At 49.5% G+C, this 21,985-nt stretch overlaps 1 protein-coding gene across 2 annotated transcripts in view; it reads right to left on the reverse strand.

Annotated features, from left to right (window-relative positions):
* LOC144734122 (PR domain zinc finger protein 1-like) overlaps positions 1–21,985 on the reverse strand; it is a 40,287-nt gene that overhangs the window by 9,687 nt on the left and 8,615 nt on the right. Inside the window, exons 1-4 of one of the 2 annotated variants that reach the window (XM_078616189.1) lie at positions 10,220–10,566; positions 8,991–9,236; positions 4,092–4,211; positions 189–426 (exon numbers count right to left, since the gene is read on the reverse strand). In XM_078616189.1, coding sequence (XP_078472315.1) covers positions 189–426; positions 4,092–4,211; positions 8,991–9,224 — 592 coding nt within the window. In that variant the 5' untranslated portion in view covers positions 9,225–9,236; positions 10,220–10,566. Of the gene's footprint in view, positions 1–188; positions 427–4,091; positions 4,212–8,990; positions 9,237–10,219; positions 10,567–21,985 lie in introns of those variants that run through there. The other variant, XM_078616188.1, reaches the window with a different exon arrangement.

The raw sequence follows: 21,985 nt of genomic DNA on the forward strand, positions 1-21,985 counted from the left end.
TGGCCTTTGCTAAAAACATTTTACCAGCAAACATGCCGGGATGGATTGAATCGTCAATTAAATGAATTCCAAGTCAAGCGATTCGATGGCCTTCAATTTTAATATGTTCGCGGTGTACTTGTTCACGAATTGATCGACCGCAGCGCTCACCGCATCGCTCACCCACGTCGCTCACCACGCGCGCTCACCTTGCAGCCGGTGGTGTGCCTGGCCCATGCGCCGCGTGTACTCGGGCGAGTACCACACGAGCAGCTCGCGCCCGGGGGAGACCCCGCGCAGCGTGTAGAAGAAGACGTCGGCACCGTGCTGGCACGCCACCAGGTTCTGCTCGCGCCGCGACCGCGCCGGGTTCACGAAGCGCATCCAGTTGCTGCGGCTCACGTCCCAGCCGTCCACAAAGTGCTGCAGCTCCCCGTGCCGGTAGATCTGGTGGACGCAAACGGACGCACGGTCATGCACTCGCACCGGCCACGCCGCGCGATTTTGCGCGGGCACGAGGATCGTAGGGCCGAGCTACAGCGTCTCGTTAATGACGATGGCGGTGATGAGAGATCTGTTGGATGGACAGACAGATGGGTAGATGCACGCACGAACGGACGCACGGACGCGTCATGCACTCGCACCGGCCACACTTTGTAACGTTGTGCAGGCCCGAGGATCGTAGGACCGAGCTAAAGCGTCTCGTTAATGACGATGGCGGTGATGAGAGATCTGTTGGATGGACAGACAGATGGGTAGACGCACGCACGCATGCACGTACGGACGTGTCATGCACTCGCACTGGCCACACTGTGCTCGTAGAACCAATATAAAGCAGTGTGTTAATGACGATGGTTGTAAGACCTGGTGGACGAATGGATGGCACACATCATCAAACTGTAATTTTCCCATTCATATATTTTTTTAATACGACAACAATAATTCCAACCTGTGACGTGCACAGTGTTCACTCCTGACTCTTGCGGATAGAGGCACATTAATGGACCACTTGACAGGCAGGAAGGCAGCCACGCAATGAGCTGGCACCTACAGCACAACAAGCTCTGCGATCCTCCACATATATAAGATGTTGTCAGCCAATAATGAGTGTTTATAATGGGAATCACTATTTTCACCATTCTGCATTCATGCGCGCATTATGAGCGTGATTCTAACTGCACGGTACTTATAAAAAGTAACACCTGCCTTTCATCCTCTTTGATGCGCATGCCCCATTTATTTTCGTAGTGTCCTGAGATGCAGCGGCATCCAAATTGCATTGTGTCGCGTGCTGCACGGCATGCACAACGCCAGTGTAATACAGCGTCTGGCGCAGGAAACCATCGTGGTGGGGCATGCTGTGGCAGACTTAATAGGTGCTCACTAACCCCCCCTTATATGCCACAACAGTCCATAAATGATACGTGTTATTGTTACGTTTTCACCGCGTGTGTACTGTTATTTCACACCCTCTTTTAAATTGCATTGTTTCCCCTTTAATCTGAAGATTATACATTACTATAAATGACAAAGGGGCAAAAGACCATGTGTTTACTCAATCGGCAGCTGATCCATCACATTAGCACACAATGGTCTTTCCTTTCTCCTCAGTGTCTTGCCAACTAGGTGCTGAACGTCTACACATTGATGCCAAAATTTGGCTTTGGTTTCCTCTCTTGCTGACGGGACATTTCGAACCACGGTGGTCCATATGCCCCATCCCATTCATTATTGTCATCTTAAAATACAACTTTCTTTTCGCTTAAATTACACTGCAACTTGTAAGTGCAATAAAAATAAAATAAACTTTTACCAAACAATTATTATTTTACCACGTAAAGCCCACTGAGCTATGTAGCTCTTTATCAGAAGCGACCTGGCCACAAATGACAGCTTATCGTGTGGTAATTTATAACAGCCAAATACTCTAAACGCATGTTTCTAAATGTGGAGGGCAAAACCACAAGACCCAGATAAAAATCCACGCGACCAGGGGGAGAACATGCAAATGCCAAATATACAGGCGTCAGGGTTGGGATCGAACCCATGACCTCCTGTATACCTGGTGAGGTAGTTAACATCTTTCCACCATGGCGAGTATTTTAATTTTCACTTATTGATTCCAATGCACAATTGCGTTCTGATAAGCTGCCAAAATAAAACTGTTCTTTGGGGGAAAAAATAAAGCAATTGCCAAAATAGGACAGAGGTTCACTTTGACAAACAATGGATGGGACCTATACGTCAATTTTGCACCCACAATAGCGCTGCGCTCTTGCGGACGCTGCAGACACACATTGCTTCCTTTTGGTCTGCCTGCCCCTCTCCCTCGTGAGCGGAGCGAAAGCATCTTAATAATAGAGGCCGCATTTAACATTAACGTGACAGAGAAAAATGGCAAAATGTTAATCGCAATTTCCTGCGCCGTCTATCTTTGGCCCCATTTTTTTTTTTAGGACTTCCGCAAGTGGAAATGCACGGTGCAGCGCAGTCATTGCGTGTTGTGCTTCTCCGCTGTTGACTCTTGCCACCATCCTCTCCATCTCTACCCCAACCCAGCTCCCCTCCCCTCCTCCTCCCGCTCCTTCAAATTCACGCTTGTCTTCCCCCCCACCCCCAACTCCTCCTCCGAGCTCAGGGCCACTGGGTCACGACCTGGGAAATGCGTAGGCCCTGACGGATCAGATTGGACGGGTGTTCCCTTCAATGTCTCTGGGCCGCCGTGTGAACGGAAGCCTCTGACCAGCCGACGCGGGCGGGGGCTGAGTTTGGGGGAGAGCGGCGGGAGGAGGATGAGGAGGAGGGAGGAGGCGGCGATGGCGGTGGGAGAATTGGGTTGTTGTCTAGGGCAGCGGCGTTGTTGAAGGGAGGGCAGGAGAGAAAGCAAAGGGACCGGTGGAACCTACAGGAAATGCGCGCCAGAAATAGCTCGTGCGCACACGGGCAGCGAAAAAAACAGGAAGGCGCAGCAACCTGTTTGTGACGGCGGCAGGAAAGCTTCGACTTTCCCACGCGTCCCCGATCGATCCGGCCGCGCGAGGATGCACGGGGGCCTGACGGAGGCATCCCCAGTTGGGGCAGCTCCATTGTGCGAATTTCACGTCTCAAGTTCTCATTGTTTTTGGTGCACTTCAGGGTTTTTCGTTTTTTGCGGGTCTCAGTTTAATTGCGAGTGGTTTTCCTTGCCGTGCATTTGAACATTACAGTGACGCTCGAAGGATGCCATCGTGCTGTCCGTGCGAGTTGACAGTGTATGCGCTAAGATATTAAAGCGGCGTATTATAACAAATTTAATAATAGCCACAGGCAGGGAATCAAACTCGAGTTGCCGGGTTCATAGCACAAACCACTTTATCTCCGCTCCTCCCCGCCCTACTCCATTAACAAATACTAATACATTTTTGAATTGCACTTTGTATTTTAGGTTCTTTAGTGACAATCAAAAACATTTAAGAAATGTACCCCCACTGCTGAGTCACTCAATTGCCCCTTTTTGTGCACACGCCAATAAGTAAGGGCTAGAATTTTGGCACGGTGGCCATAAAAAAAACTATTGTGAATTCGAATAAAAGACGAAAGTGAATTCTTGGAAATGGCTGAAAAGAATCGCGCGAGCTTCCTTTATTTTCTTTCAGAATTGCCCCACGCCGAAGTGAGGGGAGGGGACCAGCCCACCTTGCTCCGTCACCTCTCCATTAAGTCCCCCCCCCCCCCGCCATATACTTCGCCTGCCAATGCCACGATAAGGAATGGTATCCTCAACGTCACGAGACGGCGCTTTTGTTGAATAGAATCTGGAAGGACTGCTGCCAGATCTCACTATCTCATCAACGATGAAGATGGCGGTGGTGGTGGTGGTGGTGTTGATGATCTGCTTTAATTGTCGTTCATACGGCGTTTCAAAAAGATCAAATATGGCAAGTTACAATCGTACGCTTAATATTGTGAGCCATTCCACGGCATCCGAGGTGGTGGCTGAGTGGAGTCCGTGTGTTCCACCAGAATACACTGTGTTGAGTTGGGCAGTTATGATGGTAATGATAATGGAGTTGATGATGATGGTGATGATGGTGATCGATATTAATGATGGTGATGATGCTGAAGATACTCACTCTCCAGAAGTACTGCCGGTTGGCATTCTGCGGCACGGCGTCGCGCAGGTAGACGTCACCCTGCAGTGGGCCGAAGCGGGTTCCCTTGGGGATGAACTCTCTGCTCAGCACCCCCACCACCTGCATTGACACAAACACAAAGATCCCCCGTATAGCCTTTCACAGATTGCTGGGGAAAGTGCTGTTAGCGAGTAGCACCTATGAAGACTGACTCGGCACATGAGGGGGTGGGTGGCCAGCACCACTCCCGGCCGCCGTTGTCTCTCCCAGTAGCACCAGATACTAATTTGAGGCCGAGTCGACCTAGGTGAGGCCCAGGTACCGATTCAGATCATTGTCGACTGTGAGCGGTAATCGACCACAGCTCGCCGGGTTCGTAGCGTTACCCGCCGCTAACCATGACACAACCGCAACCCCAGTGAAAATGACACACACACACAGAGACGTACAATTTGTATTCTGTGTGAAGTGCCGTGGTGCCTGTTGCTGACACAATCTCAATGTGCTTGTATTCAGTCCTGTCCCAAAACTGGTTAAACCTGACTTTTGTTTATGCTTCCATCAGGGTCTGCCAGTTATTCTGGTCTGGGGTGGCATCCAGCAGAGACATCCACTGTCAACCGGGAGGACTTTTATATCATAAACATAACCTAAGGAATTCAAAGGGCCTGGCGCATGAGTCACCGAGGTATGGGTGATCGTACAACGCCCTGCATACCGATGTTCGTTGCTGCATGACTTCAGCGATATTGCAAATCAAGGATAATAGTCCTTAATTCTCCAGAGCAGAGGTGGCGTGTCTTCAGTGGTTCAATTTCGTTTATGTTGCCAATAGGCGATGAATTATGTGGTAACCATTTGAGAGGGGTTATCAAGTAATTAACTCCTATTGGCTATCGAGATGATTCGGTGCTGCTAAAATGTTGCCACCTCTGGTGGTACCGATTTTGTTCTGGCCCAGGGACTATATTTCCCAGGTACTACGGGTGTAACGATGCGTTGGTTCATCAATTCAGATGGTTTATTTAAGACTTAACGATACGTGAATCCAATCATGTGCAGGAATTAGTGTGTGTTTTCTTTCAATTGAAGCAGAGAATGAAAATCAATTATTGACGCTAAATGTCACATTTAGGCTGATGGCGCGCAAACAAGCCGATGAGACACCAAAACCCTCACGAGGCAGTAATAATGAGACAACAGAGAATTGATTCTTTCAATAAATCGTGGGGCCGATTCATTACAATTCACCAAACCCTTCGCTCTTCCTTGATACTTTACTGCCAATACATTTTCACTTTGCAATGTTGTACCAGCGAACGTCACTGAAACTACCTGTGGTGCACCGTGAATTATTCCTGTCTTGTTCACCAACCCTCATGCTTTAAGCATGTGATCTAATCCTAGAGAGCAACTTCTAAAGCCAGAACGGTCTCCTGGTGATGTCATGAACGTAAAAAGGGGCCGCGCTTTTCCCATACAAACGGCTCAAGATGGGACCTCCCTAACACCTAAAGTATGAACTTCAAAAAATATGTCTTCGCCTTCCTGCAGGCTGTTAAGTTCTTCGCTAAGGCCCGTGTATCATGTAGCTTAGTGGAACACAGACTGCTGTTGTGACACCAAATACCCCCCTGTTTCTGCTTTTTTATTCGTCCAGTTTTATTTGTTTAAACACAGCACACCTGGCCAATGTACGGCGCACACACACAGACCAGGTGCTTGGGATTTAAGCTGCGCAATACCAATTTCGGGATGAGCGTCGTCGTTGCCGAGTGAAAGGGTGACGTTTCTTTCTTGACGGCAGTATTTCGGCTGCCGCTCAACCACCAATATCAGGCCACATCACCGATAAATCGGTAGGCTGTTGATGTTGTTAGTGAGCGCAAGAACGAGCCTAAGTACTGCCAGAGAATGGGGTGGATAATGGCAATTATCAGCGCCGAATTCCAGCACTATTTGTAGCTAGTCAGACACGCAAATTTGTTTTTAAGCGGACTGGAAACAAAACGACGCACGCTCAAAGGTGCCTTAAGACAACAATGCACAAGAGGAAGCCTGAGCATGCTTTGCATGCCCATATGCGACATCACCATTCTTGCGTCCATTCTACACACGGCCGGTGATGGCCACCTGCTAAGTGCCACCTCTTTTGATTTAGGCAGCGGCAACAATGCGGTTGGAGGTTTTCTCAGTGTAAGTCCCTCCGGTACAATGATGGCTATACTATAGTGATGAGTTCTAAGAATGTTGAAACCAGTCATACAGCCGGTGGTTATATCAGGCTGTGTGCCGCCATTGCTGGGGGTTGTTCATTCACCGGGCCAGGGCACTCGTTTTTTTTTGCATTTGGCGAGTTGCAGCATCCGAGGCAGGCCCGGCAGCGTACAGGTGCAATCGCAGAAAAACTCTGAACGGCACCGCACGTCCCCCTTCCAACCACGCCTTGACGCGGTCCGACATGCTGAAGCCGTTCTGATTTTTTTCGCTGTAGTTGTTATCAGTGTCGTCACACCTGCCCGGTAGCGTGGCTACATTTCGGTTAAAGTCCCAGCCGTTGTTATTTCTGCCACCCACGTATTTAAACAGGGCCCTTCACCTCCGGTTTGCGCCACGTGAGCTGAACGGACAGCTGCTGCCACCCTGGAGAAAGCCTCACTTCTCCGTGCCCCCCCCCCCCCGCATAGATTTATGAGCGAGGTTGCTGAATTGGCATTTAGTGTCCCCTCACACTGAACGGTAACTCCTGACCTCACAGTCCAAACTTGTCTGGACTCACTTGCAGTTCCACACTTGCCTTCAAGGTTACAACAACCTTGGTGACATGGCTCGCGTTTCTTTTCTCGAGTGTTTCACCACACGCTACCGTGTGCATCTTTGTGTCCAGAGAGACTGACGATGTTTGCCCGCAGTGATGCGTGGCAAAAGCTCGAGAGAAGACATTCTCAAGCACACGGCCGGACCCAGAAGGCCATACTTCGATAACGAGTGGCTACGAAAACCTATGCTTTTAAAAGTAACCACCTTTACCTCACGATGTCGTTCTAGGCAACACCACGCACCAACAGTGGCTGTTAACAAAAAAAGTGACTTTACACTTTTTTTTTGTACAAGACGTGACGATGTTGTCATCGGCGTGTGGCATGATGACGTAGTTACGTCAACAGACAAAAAACCTCCGGGGCAATGAGTGAAACGAAAACAGGAAACCGAAAAGCAGCCACCATCATCGTTCACTCCTCTGTCCGCCACGCACGTCGGGGAAGCAGCAAGGCAGTGAAAAATTAACACTCAGCTCGCCCACGTGCGTTTTCGGCTCGTACTGCGTGCTGTTCGGCACGATGTCCGATGGTTCCCTCCACCTGCTAGGAGCTTCTTTAGGAACTGTGGCTATCGGCACGTGGCACCAAACGACACCGCGATATAACTCTAATTCCGTCAGCGGCGTTTCCTTCGCATCAGGCACCTCTCCCGTAGAGTAAAAAAAGAGTCACGCTTACAACTGCATTAAAAACTAAATCACATGGTGAACACAATGAATGCTTTGTGGATGGGATCAACAGATGGGATTGTAACCAACTGGAAATGCATGAACTGTCGGTAACCCTGTGGCTGATTGAAAGAGGCTAAGCTATAGTTTTTTGTTGGTAGAACTGGCCACAAATTGAGCGGGCGACTTCGGAATTGGCAGGAATTTGCGGCTAAGGGTTTAATAGGGTGGCAGAGACACTGGGGTCGGCTGGAGGTCAAAGCATCGTCCAGGCCATTGGGAGGGTGGCTGAGGGCAGAGTGGGGGTCCTGTGGGAATCAGACGGATGCCCCGAGGACAAAGTGCAGCGTTTCCAGCTTCAGAAAGCCCCAGAGTGTAACGAAGCTCTCACCTATGGAGAAGCTTCAAATGTACACTACATCGCGCAACTTTGGACTCTCTGAGACTTCTGTAATAGCTGCTGCCAAGGAGGTAGTCCAGCGTTGTTGTTGTTGTTGTCGTGCTTGCACGCTACACAACGGCACAACTTGACTCCGAAAACACCTCTCCAATTTCTCAGACCCGAGGTCTCTCTTTGCCCGACATGCAGAGTTTGCAGGCTCTCCAATAATTATCCCTGCCAAGTCTTCCCAGAGGCCTCTTTCTTTCTCAGATCTCAAACCTAACATTGTTATCCCTGAAATTACCCTTTGGCCTTCTTGGCCAATCCATCATAAATCAAGCCGTTTTCCTGCAAAGAATGCTAGGTTCCATAATAGGGGTTTATTTGGGTTAGATCGCATAAATATAATTGCGTCGTTAATCCGGCCACCACCCGACTCAGAAAATTAGTAAGGTTTGTTACGTAAACAAAATTTGCTAATTCGTTACTCGTTCAACCCACAACATTTAGAATTCGAGTACCATGACATTTCGCCGTTAATTACAACAACCAGCCTCATCAGGCGACAGCCTCCTCCTGTTTCGGTCTTAGAGGCGCTACATGTGATGTCCTCACTTGTTAGCCAATCAGGTGCAAAGACCAATGCGAGGTTATTATCCACGTTCAGTCAGTCCGGCAACGAAACCAAACATCCACTGGTGGTTTCATTAATGAACACCCTTAAGCTACTACATCCTTTCCACATTACAACAAGAATGAACCTTGCTAATTTAATCCCTTGTTCTTTTAAATACGTTTGTCTTCTGCCATTTATTTTCAAACTGTACTCCCATCCTCACGTTGAGAGATGAATAAAGGTCCATTCCGAACTTTCTAAAAAAAAACAGTGAATCCCTACACGCTAGGGTCAGGAGTGAGGTCTCTTGAATTCTATCTGGGTCGGCGTTAGGAGTGAGGTCACCGGGGTTCACTGTGGGCCAGGGTCAAGGGTGAGGTCGCCGGGGTTCACCGTGGCTCAGGGCCTCACCTGTCCCGTGTGTGACACGTGGAAGCGGAGGTTGCGTGGCAGCGTGGCCTCGGCGCGCGGCGCTGCTCCGGGGAGAGGCCCCGGCCAGGGCTGGTCCTGCACGATGTACGTGCACGTGTCCTGCAGCTCCCGCTCGGAGCGCCCGGCGGCGGCGCCGTCCTCCTCCTCCTCCTCTCCCTCCAGGGGCTCGTCCGGCGCGGCCAGACGGGGCGGCTCCCGCTCACCCATCACCATGCGTCCTCACCGCTGCAGCAGCCGCAGAGACAGAGAGAGAGACAGAGAGAGAGACAGAGAGAGAGACAGAGAGAGAGACAGAGAGAGAGACAGAGAGAGAGACAGAGAGAGAGACAGAGAGAGAGACAGAGAGAGAGACAGAGAGAGAGACAGAGAGAGAGCGCTCGTTAGCGACCCGAGCGTCAAGCGGGGAGTACGTGCGAGTGGCGTGGCTGTCGAGTGTGCAGGCGGTGCAACTGCACTCGCGATCGTGGATGAACCGGGGGGGGAGGGGTATAGATGCTGGACTATGAAGAATGGGGATATTGGACAGGGAGCCACGTTTTCATTTCTCGCCCATGCCAACCACGCCGAGTCACTACATCACGTGCGGACACTCACCCATCGCTCCCTCCCTCCTGTTTCATCTAAATTCCAATCACCTAATCGTTAACACCATTGCAATTTGTAAAATTGTCACCATCGATGTCATGTGCGTTGTGGTTACTGATAGTACTGTCATCTCCATTGTTACCAGAATCATCTCAACGTCATCTTGACATTTCCATTATGATCATGAGCAAATCTGTTGCCATTCTGTATACCATATAGAAGAAACGCTAGTTCACTTAACTCGTGTATAATTTCAATTATATACCCAAAGCTGCTCATGTTATTATAATAAATGCGCCAAACAGAACCGTTGTTTTTCAATACATTTTTTGCCAACTTAGGAAAACAGCTTTAGAAAATTTCTTCATGACTTACATCCCAGGTTTATTCACACGACTGTCAAACGCCTTTTCTTAGGCCATTACATTGCTGTGATTATCATTCCAAACGCAATAAATATCCATCATTCGTCACAGCCGATTATATAAAACTCTCTACAGCTTCCTTTCCATCCCAAAAGCACGAGTCATAACATCCTTTACTTTAAACATGATCTGGGGACTCTGCCGTATTAATAATGAGAAAACAACAAAAAGTATTAGAGTTCATCTTCATTCACTTACATTAAACCCGGCTTCCTTGGCAATTATCAGGTAATGTCACAAGAGCCAGCAGCCTTCGTTATTAAAAAAAGTAGTTAAATAATTTAAACAATATCCAACCGTGGAAAAAGAAGAAAAAAACCCCTCCACAAGTCTCGTATGCTCCTCTGGGCGTTACTCAATTCTCAAGTTCTGTCATCGACAAAAAACCGAGCGCTTTGACGATCTAAGTACGGAAAAATATATGTTTTGCTTGCAAGCGCAGGGTGGTGGCGTGGAGCTTTTTGAAAGGGTGAAACCACAGAAGGGGCTGGCTGGTGGTGAGAGACTGAGCATTATTGAGGAACACCAGCATGGGGGGCAGGAGGGAGAGAGAAAAAGGGGAAACAGAGGGCGGGGGGCCTTCCGCTGTCCTAACCGCGAGCTGCTGCCGCCGCTGCTGCCCGCCCCACTACCCACCAGAGCGGTGGCTCTTGTAGACAACCGTCACGGCCGCCCCCCCCCCCCCTCGTAGGGGAGACCGCGACTCGGCTACGCGCTCTGCCCACGCCACGCCACTTTGTGGTTTTCCCCAGGCCACGACGTTCCCCGGGGCTCGGTGACGTGGGTCTCCAAGCGAGCTGCACAGTCGCAGCGCCAACAAGAGCCGCCCGCGTCACCGTCAGAATGACGCCAGTGAGACATCGCTCGGGCATCGTGTACCCGGGCGGTTTTTACATAAAATCTGTGTCGCAAGAACGCGATATCTTGTCTCGGCCAGATCGGTGCGGTTGCCGCAACTATTTTTTGTGTGTTTTAATGGCGTCTAATTTAAATGTCCCCATTTGTTCGGTACGCTTTAGTGAATCGCCGTCTGTGATGCACTCCGGTTTTTATTGGACAGTGTGCTACCCGCTAACCAGCTCTGCATAAACATGTTATATAAGTTCACCTTTGTTTAACCTTCACATGTTTTGTATTAGCGAAGTATAAAACGTTTCAAAGACTTTTCAATATTTTCGATTAATATTGTTCCGTTGGCATCGCCGGAAGATTTTCAAAAAATGCTTAACTTCATAAAAATTGAGAAACTGATGGCCATTGTGTGTTTTTTTGTAAGCAATGTTTATTTATGGGGAAAGGAGGATAGTTTTGGCACTCAAAGATGTTACTGTTGGGATGGGACGTTCGAAATTATTTGGACGCTGACAATTATTTAGAACACTGTCAGATAAAACCATTTTATATTCACATAAAATTGTTACATGTATCCTATATACACCGTATTGTGAAAAAGAGCATACAAGTTAATCGGATTCCCCCAGTATAACTAAATAATCTGATTCTGAAATCAGTGTATATTACCCATCACGATATGAATCCGAAACATGGAAACTTATGAAGAAAATTAAAAAAAAGTGCTTTAAAGTGAAAAAAAGATATGGCGAGATACATGTTGGGATTCCACAATGAGATGCAAAAAGAAGAAGAACAACATGTGGATCAGGGAGCACACACAAAGTCGGCATCATTTTGACTGCTGGGGCAGGACACATCATCGTGAGGAAGGGACGGTGGCCATTGATCAAGACTGGTGGCGGAGTGGCAGCGGGTCTGAGAGGAATGGCCGCCACGGACACGCGGCGATGAGGAGGACAGTTCACGATGCGCAGGGGGCGCGATGGAGTTGCGGCGTAGCAATGACACCTCCGATGAGCACGGTAGGCTACAGACAGTGTGGGATGGTAATGGTGTGGGAAGGTCTCCGTCGAGCAGTAGATAAGACTGTTTGGCTCATGATGATAGAAAAACGGACTTGTGTGTATGAGAGACATTGCAAGGAACGTGTCTCAACGTGATTTAAAAAATGTATAAAATTTTGGTAATCTCGATACGAAATGTTTTGACTATCTCAGCGAATAATATAATATTATACGTAACTCCCAAAATGTCGTCAAAGCCAAGCCAACAAGTATATTAAAATAAATCGGATATGAATATGAATCTAGACTTCGCTGAGGTTGGAAGCGCTTCCCTACATCACGGCACAGATTGAGCGCCAAAGCGATCCGCCAACGGCGACGAGCTCTGCAGCAGATTTCAAAGCGGATTCCGCGGCACGTTGTTTGCATTTAGGAGGCAAACAGAAACGTCCCACGTCTGCTGTTTCACATCACAGCCTGCGAGCGGGCGTGCACAGGGAGCACCTATGCAGCGGCTTGCCCCGGTTCGATTCCCGCTCATGGGGGGGGGGCGGGGGGGGAAGCCGCCCAACACAGGTCCTGGGCCTCCTCTAGGTGGACTCAGCCACAAATGACCACCTGGTGCGGTGTGTAAATATCGCCACTGGGGGAGAGAAAGGCGGTTGGGCGCGGTGATTGCCGCCCAACCCCTGGTGGACCGTGCCGGCTTTCATAGGCACTACTCGCTGACAGCACTTAGCCCTCAAAAGTCTGTCGAGGCAATACGGGGGATCGTTGGTCTTTGTGCGAGCGCAGAGTAGCACAAGGCCAAGGACGACCCACCATCGTCTTGTAGCCCTAGCCCACTTGTAGCCCTGTGCAATAAAAAAAGTATCTTTGGGCGAGCCCCCATTACGATTTATAAAATCCCACAGTGCTGATGACGGAAGAGATCGGAAGCGATATAGGCAAGGGGATAAAGATGTGGTGAAAAGAAAAAAGGGGAAATAGAGACGATAATACAGATGTCGTGCGATGAAAGGGAGATGCAGACAAGAAAGAGAGATGAGAGAAATGAATGGGCATGTTTTATGCCGTATTATTAGGTGTATTATTACGAGGTAAATTTGAGGTGATATTTGAAACACCCTATTTTATTCATGAATGTATGTATGTATGTGTGCATGTTGAGCTTCTTTCACGCCGCACGTAGCCAACCGTGCTAATCGGAGGCGCGGGGCTCCCCGTGCTACTTGGGGCCCACCACTTTGGCTTGGGGATTTTCTTTCTTCTCGCGCCACGGCCGCTGCTGTGGCCTCGGTGAAATGGAACAACTTTCGCTCTCTCTCCCTCCCTTATCTCCCTTCCTGGCAACGGCTAAACACTCCACCTAGCGTGTTCTGAGCACCGAGGGGGAAATATACCGACAATGGCACAGTGAGTCTGGTTAAATGCGGGAGAGGGCGCATGTGTGCGTGTGTGTGTGTGAAGCCACGCTTCACCAGAAGAGGACACACACCTGAGTGCAAGCGTGTCCATCTATTTGTGTTGTCCCTGTGGGCGCAGCTCTAGTTCGGCCAGTGACGAAATGTGACGTAACAGGCGGTAATGTCAGCCCGTCCCGGGGGATTTTTTTACAGGACACAAAAGACACGGAAAAGGAGGCTGCCAGTGGCTCATCTTTGCTAATGCTTTTTTGATGTTGTTGAGAGGCTGACCGGTAAGGCAAAGACGTCAGCCCAACGTTTAATAACACCCACGCCATTCCCCATGGCGTAGCGCGGGTTGAAGGCAGTTTCCCGCGTGAGGGCAGAGCAATGTAAATTCACTCTTCAGCCCAGCGTGGTCTTCTATCTGAAAGCTCCACCATGAGTTGAGGCATGGACCTAAGACGTTTCCCAACCAAGGGGTGCGCAATGCATTCCTAGTATTGCAATTGTCTTTGATTTTGTCTATTCATTTTCATTTAAATCGCACCGTTTTAGTGCATTGCCATGTTACGGCAGGAAATCCGTGAAGAGAAGTGTCCAAGGGTGTAGAATTCTCACCTCGTTATGTCGACACAGACGCGATCGTAATGTTTCCAGAATGAAATCTACTTTAGCTGTATTCCATCGGTCGCTCTCTTTGCCTGCACTGACAGGCAAGCTTTGTTTAATTATTACTGAACCAATACAAAAAATACAAGGTTATCTCTTAGTACCATATTCACCTTAAAGGTTATTGGAACATATTCCAATTGTGAATAAAGCATTATTGATACATCTTGTCATTTTCACGATTGTTATCCGTCAACCTGTTCATGGTTTGCACTGCAAGGTAGGTAAACACAGCTGAATCATTGCTGCTTAGTTCATTGGCCAGAGCAGAAATTGGTATTCCCTAAGTTAGCACGACGTGAGTAGCACCAATGTATGTACAGTCTAATGGCTAATATAAATTACTCATTTGAATACGCCACAAACTTCAAATGGTCATCACATGTCAATGCAATGACCAAGTTATAGGCCACACTGTAACCACTGAAGTTATTCCACATCCCGTGTGGTGCCCACAAGTGAAATATCTGGACTCGGCCTCGAGGGCTGTGTGGACATGCGGCGAAAAACCGAGCACTTTGCAGGACGCAGAGCGGACATGATTCATTGAGTTCCCTATCGCATTGGTGCAACCGATTCTTGTAAAATCACTGCAACCTCACATCAGGAAATTGGCAAATGTAGATAACCGCGTGTGCACACACGCGCACGCGCGAACACACACACACGAGCGCATGAACGCGGCAAGAGAACGGGGGTAATGAACACGGTATACCCCGTATGCTGTGTACTTCAGGATATTAATTTACAGCAGAAAATGCCGCAGGCCACAGCAGCAGATGCTGTTCGCGATAATAATAAAATGCATTGTACAGCCCTTTGTCAATCTACCACTGGATGAAAGACTTTCATAAAACATCAGCGCAATGACGATTCCGAGCCTACCCAAGCCATTATTTGACATGATCGCGTCACGCTCGGAAGTCCCTGCGTATCCTGACCCAACAGTTTTTTTGCCGTTTGCCGCAGAAGGACGGTGAGGGAAACGCGTCGGAAGATTCTTCACACGGATCCATTTTAAATCGCGCGCTTGATGATTGGTCGTAATTCAAGGACGAACCCAAAATCGTTGGGACCGCCTTGGTAAGCAGTGCGTACACACACACATTAAATGTATGAACAACTCACTGGAAAACGTCTGCCCCTTAGCCAGCACATTGCGCACTGCGTTGGTAGTGCACTAAGTATGAGCACGACACATTGTCACCCGTTGATTCAATTAGCGGCGGGACGATGAGTCAAACTCAATGAATCAACTAAATTCTTGGGGGCACCCTTTCAAAAAAGAAAAGCACACGGCCGCCTGTACCTATAGAAGGCGGCCCCAAGGCAGGAACCACCCCCTACAATCCATGTCCAGGGTAAACGCGGCTAATGATCGATGGTTTGTTCCTATCCATTATCAGCTAATGGCTGTAGATCAAAATATTTAAACTGCTTCTTTTCTGAGTGTTGCGTTCAGGGCCATTGTTTGCAAGGATTACCCCAATACATATCTAAATTATACATATACACACTGCTGGCACAAGGCAGCGTTAGCTATGATAGAATGTAGGTGCTCATTCACCGGCATTTACAATTCGTAAGTTGCATCTTGGTTCAATATCTCAATATATTCACAATTTAGCACTTCTGCTCAAAATGTGTTCAACTCCCACCAATCGCCTACAATGGTGATCTTTTGCTTTTGAGCAAATAATACAACCCCCTTGCAAGCAAGTCCCCCTGATTCACAAATTATTTGTCGTACACCCTCCTCCACCCTACACAGCCCAACCAATAAAGTTGTCACGTGAACAATCGTCACCAAATTGTCGACCCAACTTTGTAAATGTCGTGGATCGCTCTCCGTTGGTGCTGCTGAAGCAAGTGACGTGTGGGTACCGTTTTATTCATCACGTGACAACTTTATGAATCGTCCGTGTTGGGTGGAGGAGGGTTTCAGCACACACATGTTTTATTTACTTTCGCGGCCATCCTGACCCATGAAAGCAATCACGACTCATATTGGTCATGAAAGCGTAAGTGATATATTTACAATTCCCTCCCCCCGTAATACATCCGATCTCAAAAGATCTTGGGGGTTAAGCGGCGTTGAGCCTTGGTTAGCATTTGGCTGCAATTACTTGACGCAAACTAAACCGCTCCTCGATACTTTTGAAGGCTAAATGCGCAGCCCGCAATCTGCTTTGCTCACGTCACCGCTGCCAGCACGGGGGCTTCTTCGACAGCAAGAATCGTCAGAAAGTCCCCCCCCCCACCCCAACTCGGGGGCATTTGGCCTACTCTTCCACACTGGCTGGTATGTCTCGCTCGGGGGCGCCTTCTGGCTCGCAGGATCAGCACGCTAAACCACGACCGCACACGCGCCCCGTTGCGCGCACACGCGCCGCTGCGCTGTCAACAACAAGCAAACAAATAAAAGAACGGGGAAAGAGAGAGAGAGGGAGATGTGAGCAGAGGCTGCAATGCTGGCGGCCGGGGAGAGCAGGAAGCTGCGTGGTGGCTACGATGCCGATCACTCGGGGACGACGTTGGGACCACTTCCTCCCGGGCCCGGGGCAGCTGATGACGCACCAGAAATAAAACCGGCGTTCGCGCTCGCATCACCGGTTTATTTATAAAAACGCATTGTACATGGAGGGAGCGGATGGGGGGATGGATGGATGGGGTGGTGAGGAGGGGGGGGGGGCAGGCGGGTGGCGGCATCCTGTGATCCTACCTCCAAGCACATGTGCGCCCTACTTTTTTTTGTTGAAAGCAGCAAAGGAAGTTTTAAAGAAAAGAAACCAGGAGGGAGGTGGAGAAAGGGGGGGGGGGGAAGCCAGCGTCGGTGTAGAATATTGAGCACAAATAAATGAAGCCACCGTTTTCATATAATTAGGTGAAATTTGGGAGCATTGGCAAACCTTTTCATGTCTTACGTGTGTATAATTATTGAAATGCAAGGCTCAGGTGTGGCTTCGATGTAACTGCGACTGTGTGTGTGCGCGCGATGGCACAAGTTGAAAGAAATGTTAATTAAGAAAAATCAGCAACCTTGATCATTAGCACTGCTGTGCTGCTCTGTTTGTTGTCCACACAACTACAGCACGCGGATGCCTTGGCAATGGGTCCCGTGGAGCGAAGAGAGGACGGAAATATTGACAGACTCAGAATTGGAGCCGGACTTATAAGCATTGACTTGTGGACTTGGACACCACTGCCAATAACGGGACCTCGATGTCTCTGCTAATAATATGAATACTAAACTCAACCCTTTGTTAATCTGCTTGCTTGATTAAAGGCCTGCTCACGCCACCCCCACCGGTGGGAGTTGTTTCACCAAACTTCTTCACGACGCTGGTTGGTTCCAGTTGGTTCAGGAATCAATGGCCACTGATGTTTGCCGTGGCCGGAAATCAAACTCAAGTTGTCGGGTTTATCGCGCAGTCAGCTAACAATGGCATCGACACTCACTGCACCCCATTGCCTGCTTGCACTCTAATATGTTTATTTTTAAATAGTTTAAAATACATACCTACACGACAAGCAGTTAAGTATATACATTGCAATTATACACCGTATTGTATATCTGTGCTTGAGTGAGTTTGTATGTATGTATGTATGTTGAACTTCTTTCGCATCGTACGTAGTCAACCGTGCTCATCGGAGGTGCATAGCTACAGTGGCTTCCTAATATCAGAAGGAAGAGCATTCCATACGGCTGCAGAAGCACATCTGAAAGTGCGCGATGCAGTGACCATCCTTGTTGGATGAATCACCAAAAGGCGCTGCGAGGATGACCGGCGTTCACGTGGTGGTTATGTTCCTTGACGAGATCAGCAAGGTACTGTGGTCCATTGGGGATAAGCACTTTGTGAGCAATGAGTGCGACCGAGTTTGGTGGATGATGAGTGAAGTGATGGGTAAGCGAGTGAGTGTGTAATAGCAAGCGTGGGTTGCATTGTCGGTGGGCGAGGACTCTAGTAATTTGGTGGCTGAGTGAGTGAACTGACAGATGGGATGGTAGATGCTGTGTGGAAGGGGAAGTGAGTGTTTAGGTGAGGTGGTGGATGAGCGAGTGAGCAAACTGAGAGATGGGTGGGGAGTTGAGTGTTAGTTTAAGTGAGGGTGGTGGATGAGTGAGTGAGCTGGTAGACGGATGTGGAGGTAAGTGAGTGAGTGTGTGAGTGCAGATAAGTCAGCACGGCCACTCCGCCGCATGTCTTTCCTGCGTCGGCTGAGAGGACGGTGGCAGATTGACGGAAGAAGACCGTCGCTTCCTTCCGCAAACTCGCCAACAAAGCGAGAAGCAGGCTTTGCGGTTTCAAAGTTCCGCGTGTCTCGCTGAGCAAACACGCGCCCAAGCAGCGCGCAGACCAAGGGTGCTCACGTGCAAAACAAAACAAAGAACACCCACCCACCCCTGTATAGCATGTGACAGACTGTTGGGGCAAGTGCTGTGAGCGGGTAGCACCTATGAAGGCCGGCAACGGCACACCAAGGAAGGGTGGGTGGCCAGTACCACGCCCGAACGCCTTTGTCTCCCCAGTGGCGACGTTTTTACACACCGCACCAGGCACTCAACTCAGGCTGAGTCGACCTAGGAGAGGCCCAGGACCGGTTCAGATAATCGTCACTGGGTGTTGGCCGTGAGCGGGAATCGAAGTCGGGTCGCCAAGTTCGTAGCGCAGCGCGATAACCACGTGCGCACACACACACACATACACTCACACATACACACACACATACACTCACACATACACACACACATACACACACGTACACACGCATACACACATACACACAAGTAACCTGGCCCCTCTCTGCAAGCCACGGGAGCTGTCTGTCACTCTTTAAAGAACATTTTTACCAATCCCTCTTATTTATACTATCACCACACACACATGGCATCGCAAAAACGTGAGGGATGGTGATTGATTGGTGAGATCATCCAGCAGTAGATAGACCATGGTTGATGATGATGATGACACATAGCACAAAGCTGCACATATTAATATCCTGCACATGCAAGATCGTTTCTATTTGCTAAACAAATGCAGAGACTGGAAGTGTTCTTCGAGGAAGAGATGTTTGCAAACTTTGATGTTGATTTACATGCAAACTCCTTCCCGAACAAAAAAGAATGCACGCGTTTCTGTGCTTGTCCCTGCGGCTCGCATTTCATTTTCCCCGCGATGAACAAGATGCGGCACACACACGCACAGACACAACACGCGTGAACACGCGTGGTGTGTCTGTGCGCGTGTGTGCCGACACTTCACGTGGCCTCGAAGTGCACCTAGCCTGGCACCAAGCGCCGCGGTGACGTCACCGGGGGTTCGTCGTCGTTTCTGCCTTGACGAGGCGGCGCTCTTTAACACGGAGACTTTCGCGACCGATATTATCCATAATCGAGGGGGGGGGGGGGGTTGGAGGGGGATCAGATCGCGTTACGCGTTACGCGATCTGATCCAAAAAAAAAACTCTATTACGAGGCGTACTCTGTGAGCAAACCGCGACTACGTGACCTTAGCTGTGCAAAGAGGGAGTGTGTGTGGGGGGGGACATAATTTATCCCTTTGCTATGCGCACTGTTTGTGTTCGCGTGCAGACAGGCGCTAAGTCAGGGGGGCCTAAAGGTGCGCCTACAGCCAGATGGAACAAATGTCTTGCACACAATAGCCTTTGTTTAGGCCCACTGAGGAATAGAGATCCTCACCCAGGGTGGGCATCTCCCCTTAGTCCAGGTGGAATGAAGGCTGGCACCAGCCCTGTCTATTCTCAGATGGGTCGCCACCTCCACCCCCCTCCCCATCACCACCATCCCGTCAGCACCAGACGCTCTCTGTCTCCACAGTCCGCTGTCTACCCCCCTCCCCGCCCCACCCCCCTTACCCCGGCGATTACACAAACAAACCATCACCTTTGGGGATGGTGGCTTTTGTAGAGGGAAAGCCCGGGAGGTGTGGGAGATAATGCTGTGTGAACATTGTCACCTATTCAAATGTTTGGGGGGGAGGGGAGACCTGGGGGACTGGGGGACGGGGAGCTTTGCTACAGAGGCCTCTGAGGGATGCTGAGATTTGCGTCGACGAGAATAAGTGAGTGGCAGCATTTGAAAGCTGTCCGGACCAACGAGAGCGCCGCAAAGGCAAAATGCACTCGGTGAGATTTGTCCCCGCCGGGAGCTTCTCGCGAGCCTCCTTCAGCAGCTCCCTGTTCGCTGCTTCCCCCCCTGCCCGCATCTCGGCCAGCCGCTGTGTTCTCGGGAGGCTCTCCCAGGAGCCACCACGCCAGCGACAATCGTGAATCGTGAATCCCGCACGGACGCGAGCGCTGTCGGAACATTCGTCGCGCTGCGCGTCGGGCGGGAGGGGAGGCGGCGGGCGGTCGGTTCACGTTGGGAGTACATTTGCACATTTTGTTTAGGGAAAACGATCCAGTGTGGCAAGCGAAGGTCCGCGTGCCTCTCGAATGCCTATTCATGCTGTTGCCCGTCGTGGCGTCCTTGCGTCCATCCGCACCTGTGCCGTTGTACAGCGCAGTCATTTGACCATTTGCTGACAAACGACCCCAACTAAAACAGCGTCGCCCGTTGCACTTAAGTGCCTAAAAGCGATCGCTTGTTTATTTAGAGAATGCAGCAACAACAACAACAAAACACGGTTAATTCAAAATGCGACGGCTTGAGCCTGCGCTCAGATTTGCCGACGGCAAAAGATGCCGTTTCTGCCAGAGAGCCTCCAATCCTCTGTAAGACAGGCACTGACCTACATAGACAACTTAATCCTCATTTCCCTACTGATCATCCCATAAAGGCCGCCTCCGCTAAATATGCCTGATTTCTGAACGCCGGATAAGGGGGGCTTTTCCGTTGCGTTGACGGGTCTGCTTGGGGCAGCCCGGGACAGCCACCCCCACCGCCCCCCACCCCCAACTCCGACCGTCGCAGGTTTTAAGTCCGTCTGGGCCGATTTGCTTTTGCCCCAGCGCCCCGTTAGGGGCCGCCTGCCTGCCTACCCCGACCGACCAATAAAAAACAAAGAGGGGGGGGGGGAGGAGATTGCCTACAATTTTTTTAAAATAAAATGAGCTGCACATTTACTTGACGAGTCTATAATTTGCAGATGAAGATTAGCTCCGTAGATTTAAAGACGCTTTAATCGGCCGGTACGGTAAAGAGTGGTGGGGGGGTGGGGAGGTCTCAAACAGATGCTTGCTGCGCCAGGTAGGAAATCAGATTGCGCGGGATTGTATTTTCTTTTTTCTGCTTAATGCAGTGGAAGCCAGTCCGCTCGATAATGCTCAGGCTTAACAAGCGCGCGTTATTTTCACGTCGAGTTAAACAAAAAGGTTTTGTTTTCTTACTGGGGAACGTTTCGACGGCGTCGACCGAACGGACGGGCCGACCTGCCCTCCATCCCGCTTCCCATCATCGTTTGCCCGCTGCGTGATTCACAATACGGGCGATCGTTTTCCGAATATCAACAACAACAAACAAGAAAGAGCTCAACACATTGGTCCATGACACAGTACTGCTCTTATTCCTGGCACGCGATTGAGTATGGTATTCTCTGTGTGTCGCCGATGATCTAGTAATGGCTTCCTTTACTATGAAACAAAACGAGTCACGATGTTTTATATCAGATATATGCCTTGTTTTGCCAGCAGTCTAATCAAATCTAGCATATTTATACACACACACTGATGCGTGGAGCGGTCTCGCAGTGGCCAGCGAACTGAACCTGGTGGAATCACTTTTTTCGTATTTAGCTAAGGGAGAAATACAGTGCATGAATTTTTTTTTCCAACAAAACTTGCAGATAACACAAACAAAAATTGGCATTTTGACGCAAATACAGCACTACTGTTGCAAATTAATAACACCGAGTCTTTGATTGTCCTCCTTTCTTTGATAATGCCGCGTAACAATATTGTTCGTAGGAAAAAACACTGTGTAAGCCATGCAAACCAGCTCAATGGCGGGCACACAGGTCATTATGTTAGCCAACCAGATTCAGTACGCACTACATCATATTCAT

This window comes from Lampetra planeri, chromosome 50 (genome assembly GCF_965212315.1).
Source record: "Lampetra planeri chromosome 50, kcLamPlan1.2.h2, whole genome shotgun sequence".
Taxonomy (NCBI): Eukaryota; Metazoa; Chordata; class Hyperoartia; order Petromyzontiformes; family Petromyzontidae; genus Lampetra; species Lampetra planeri.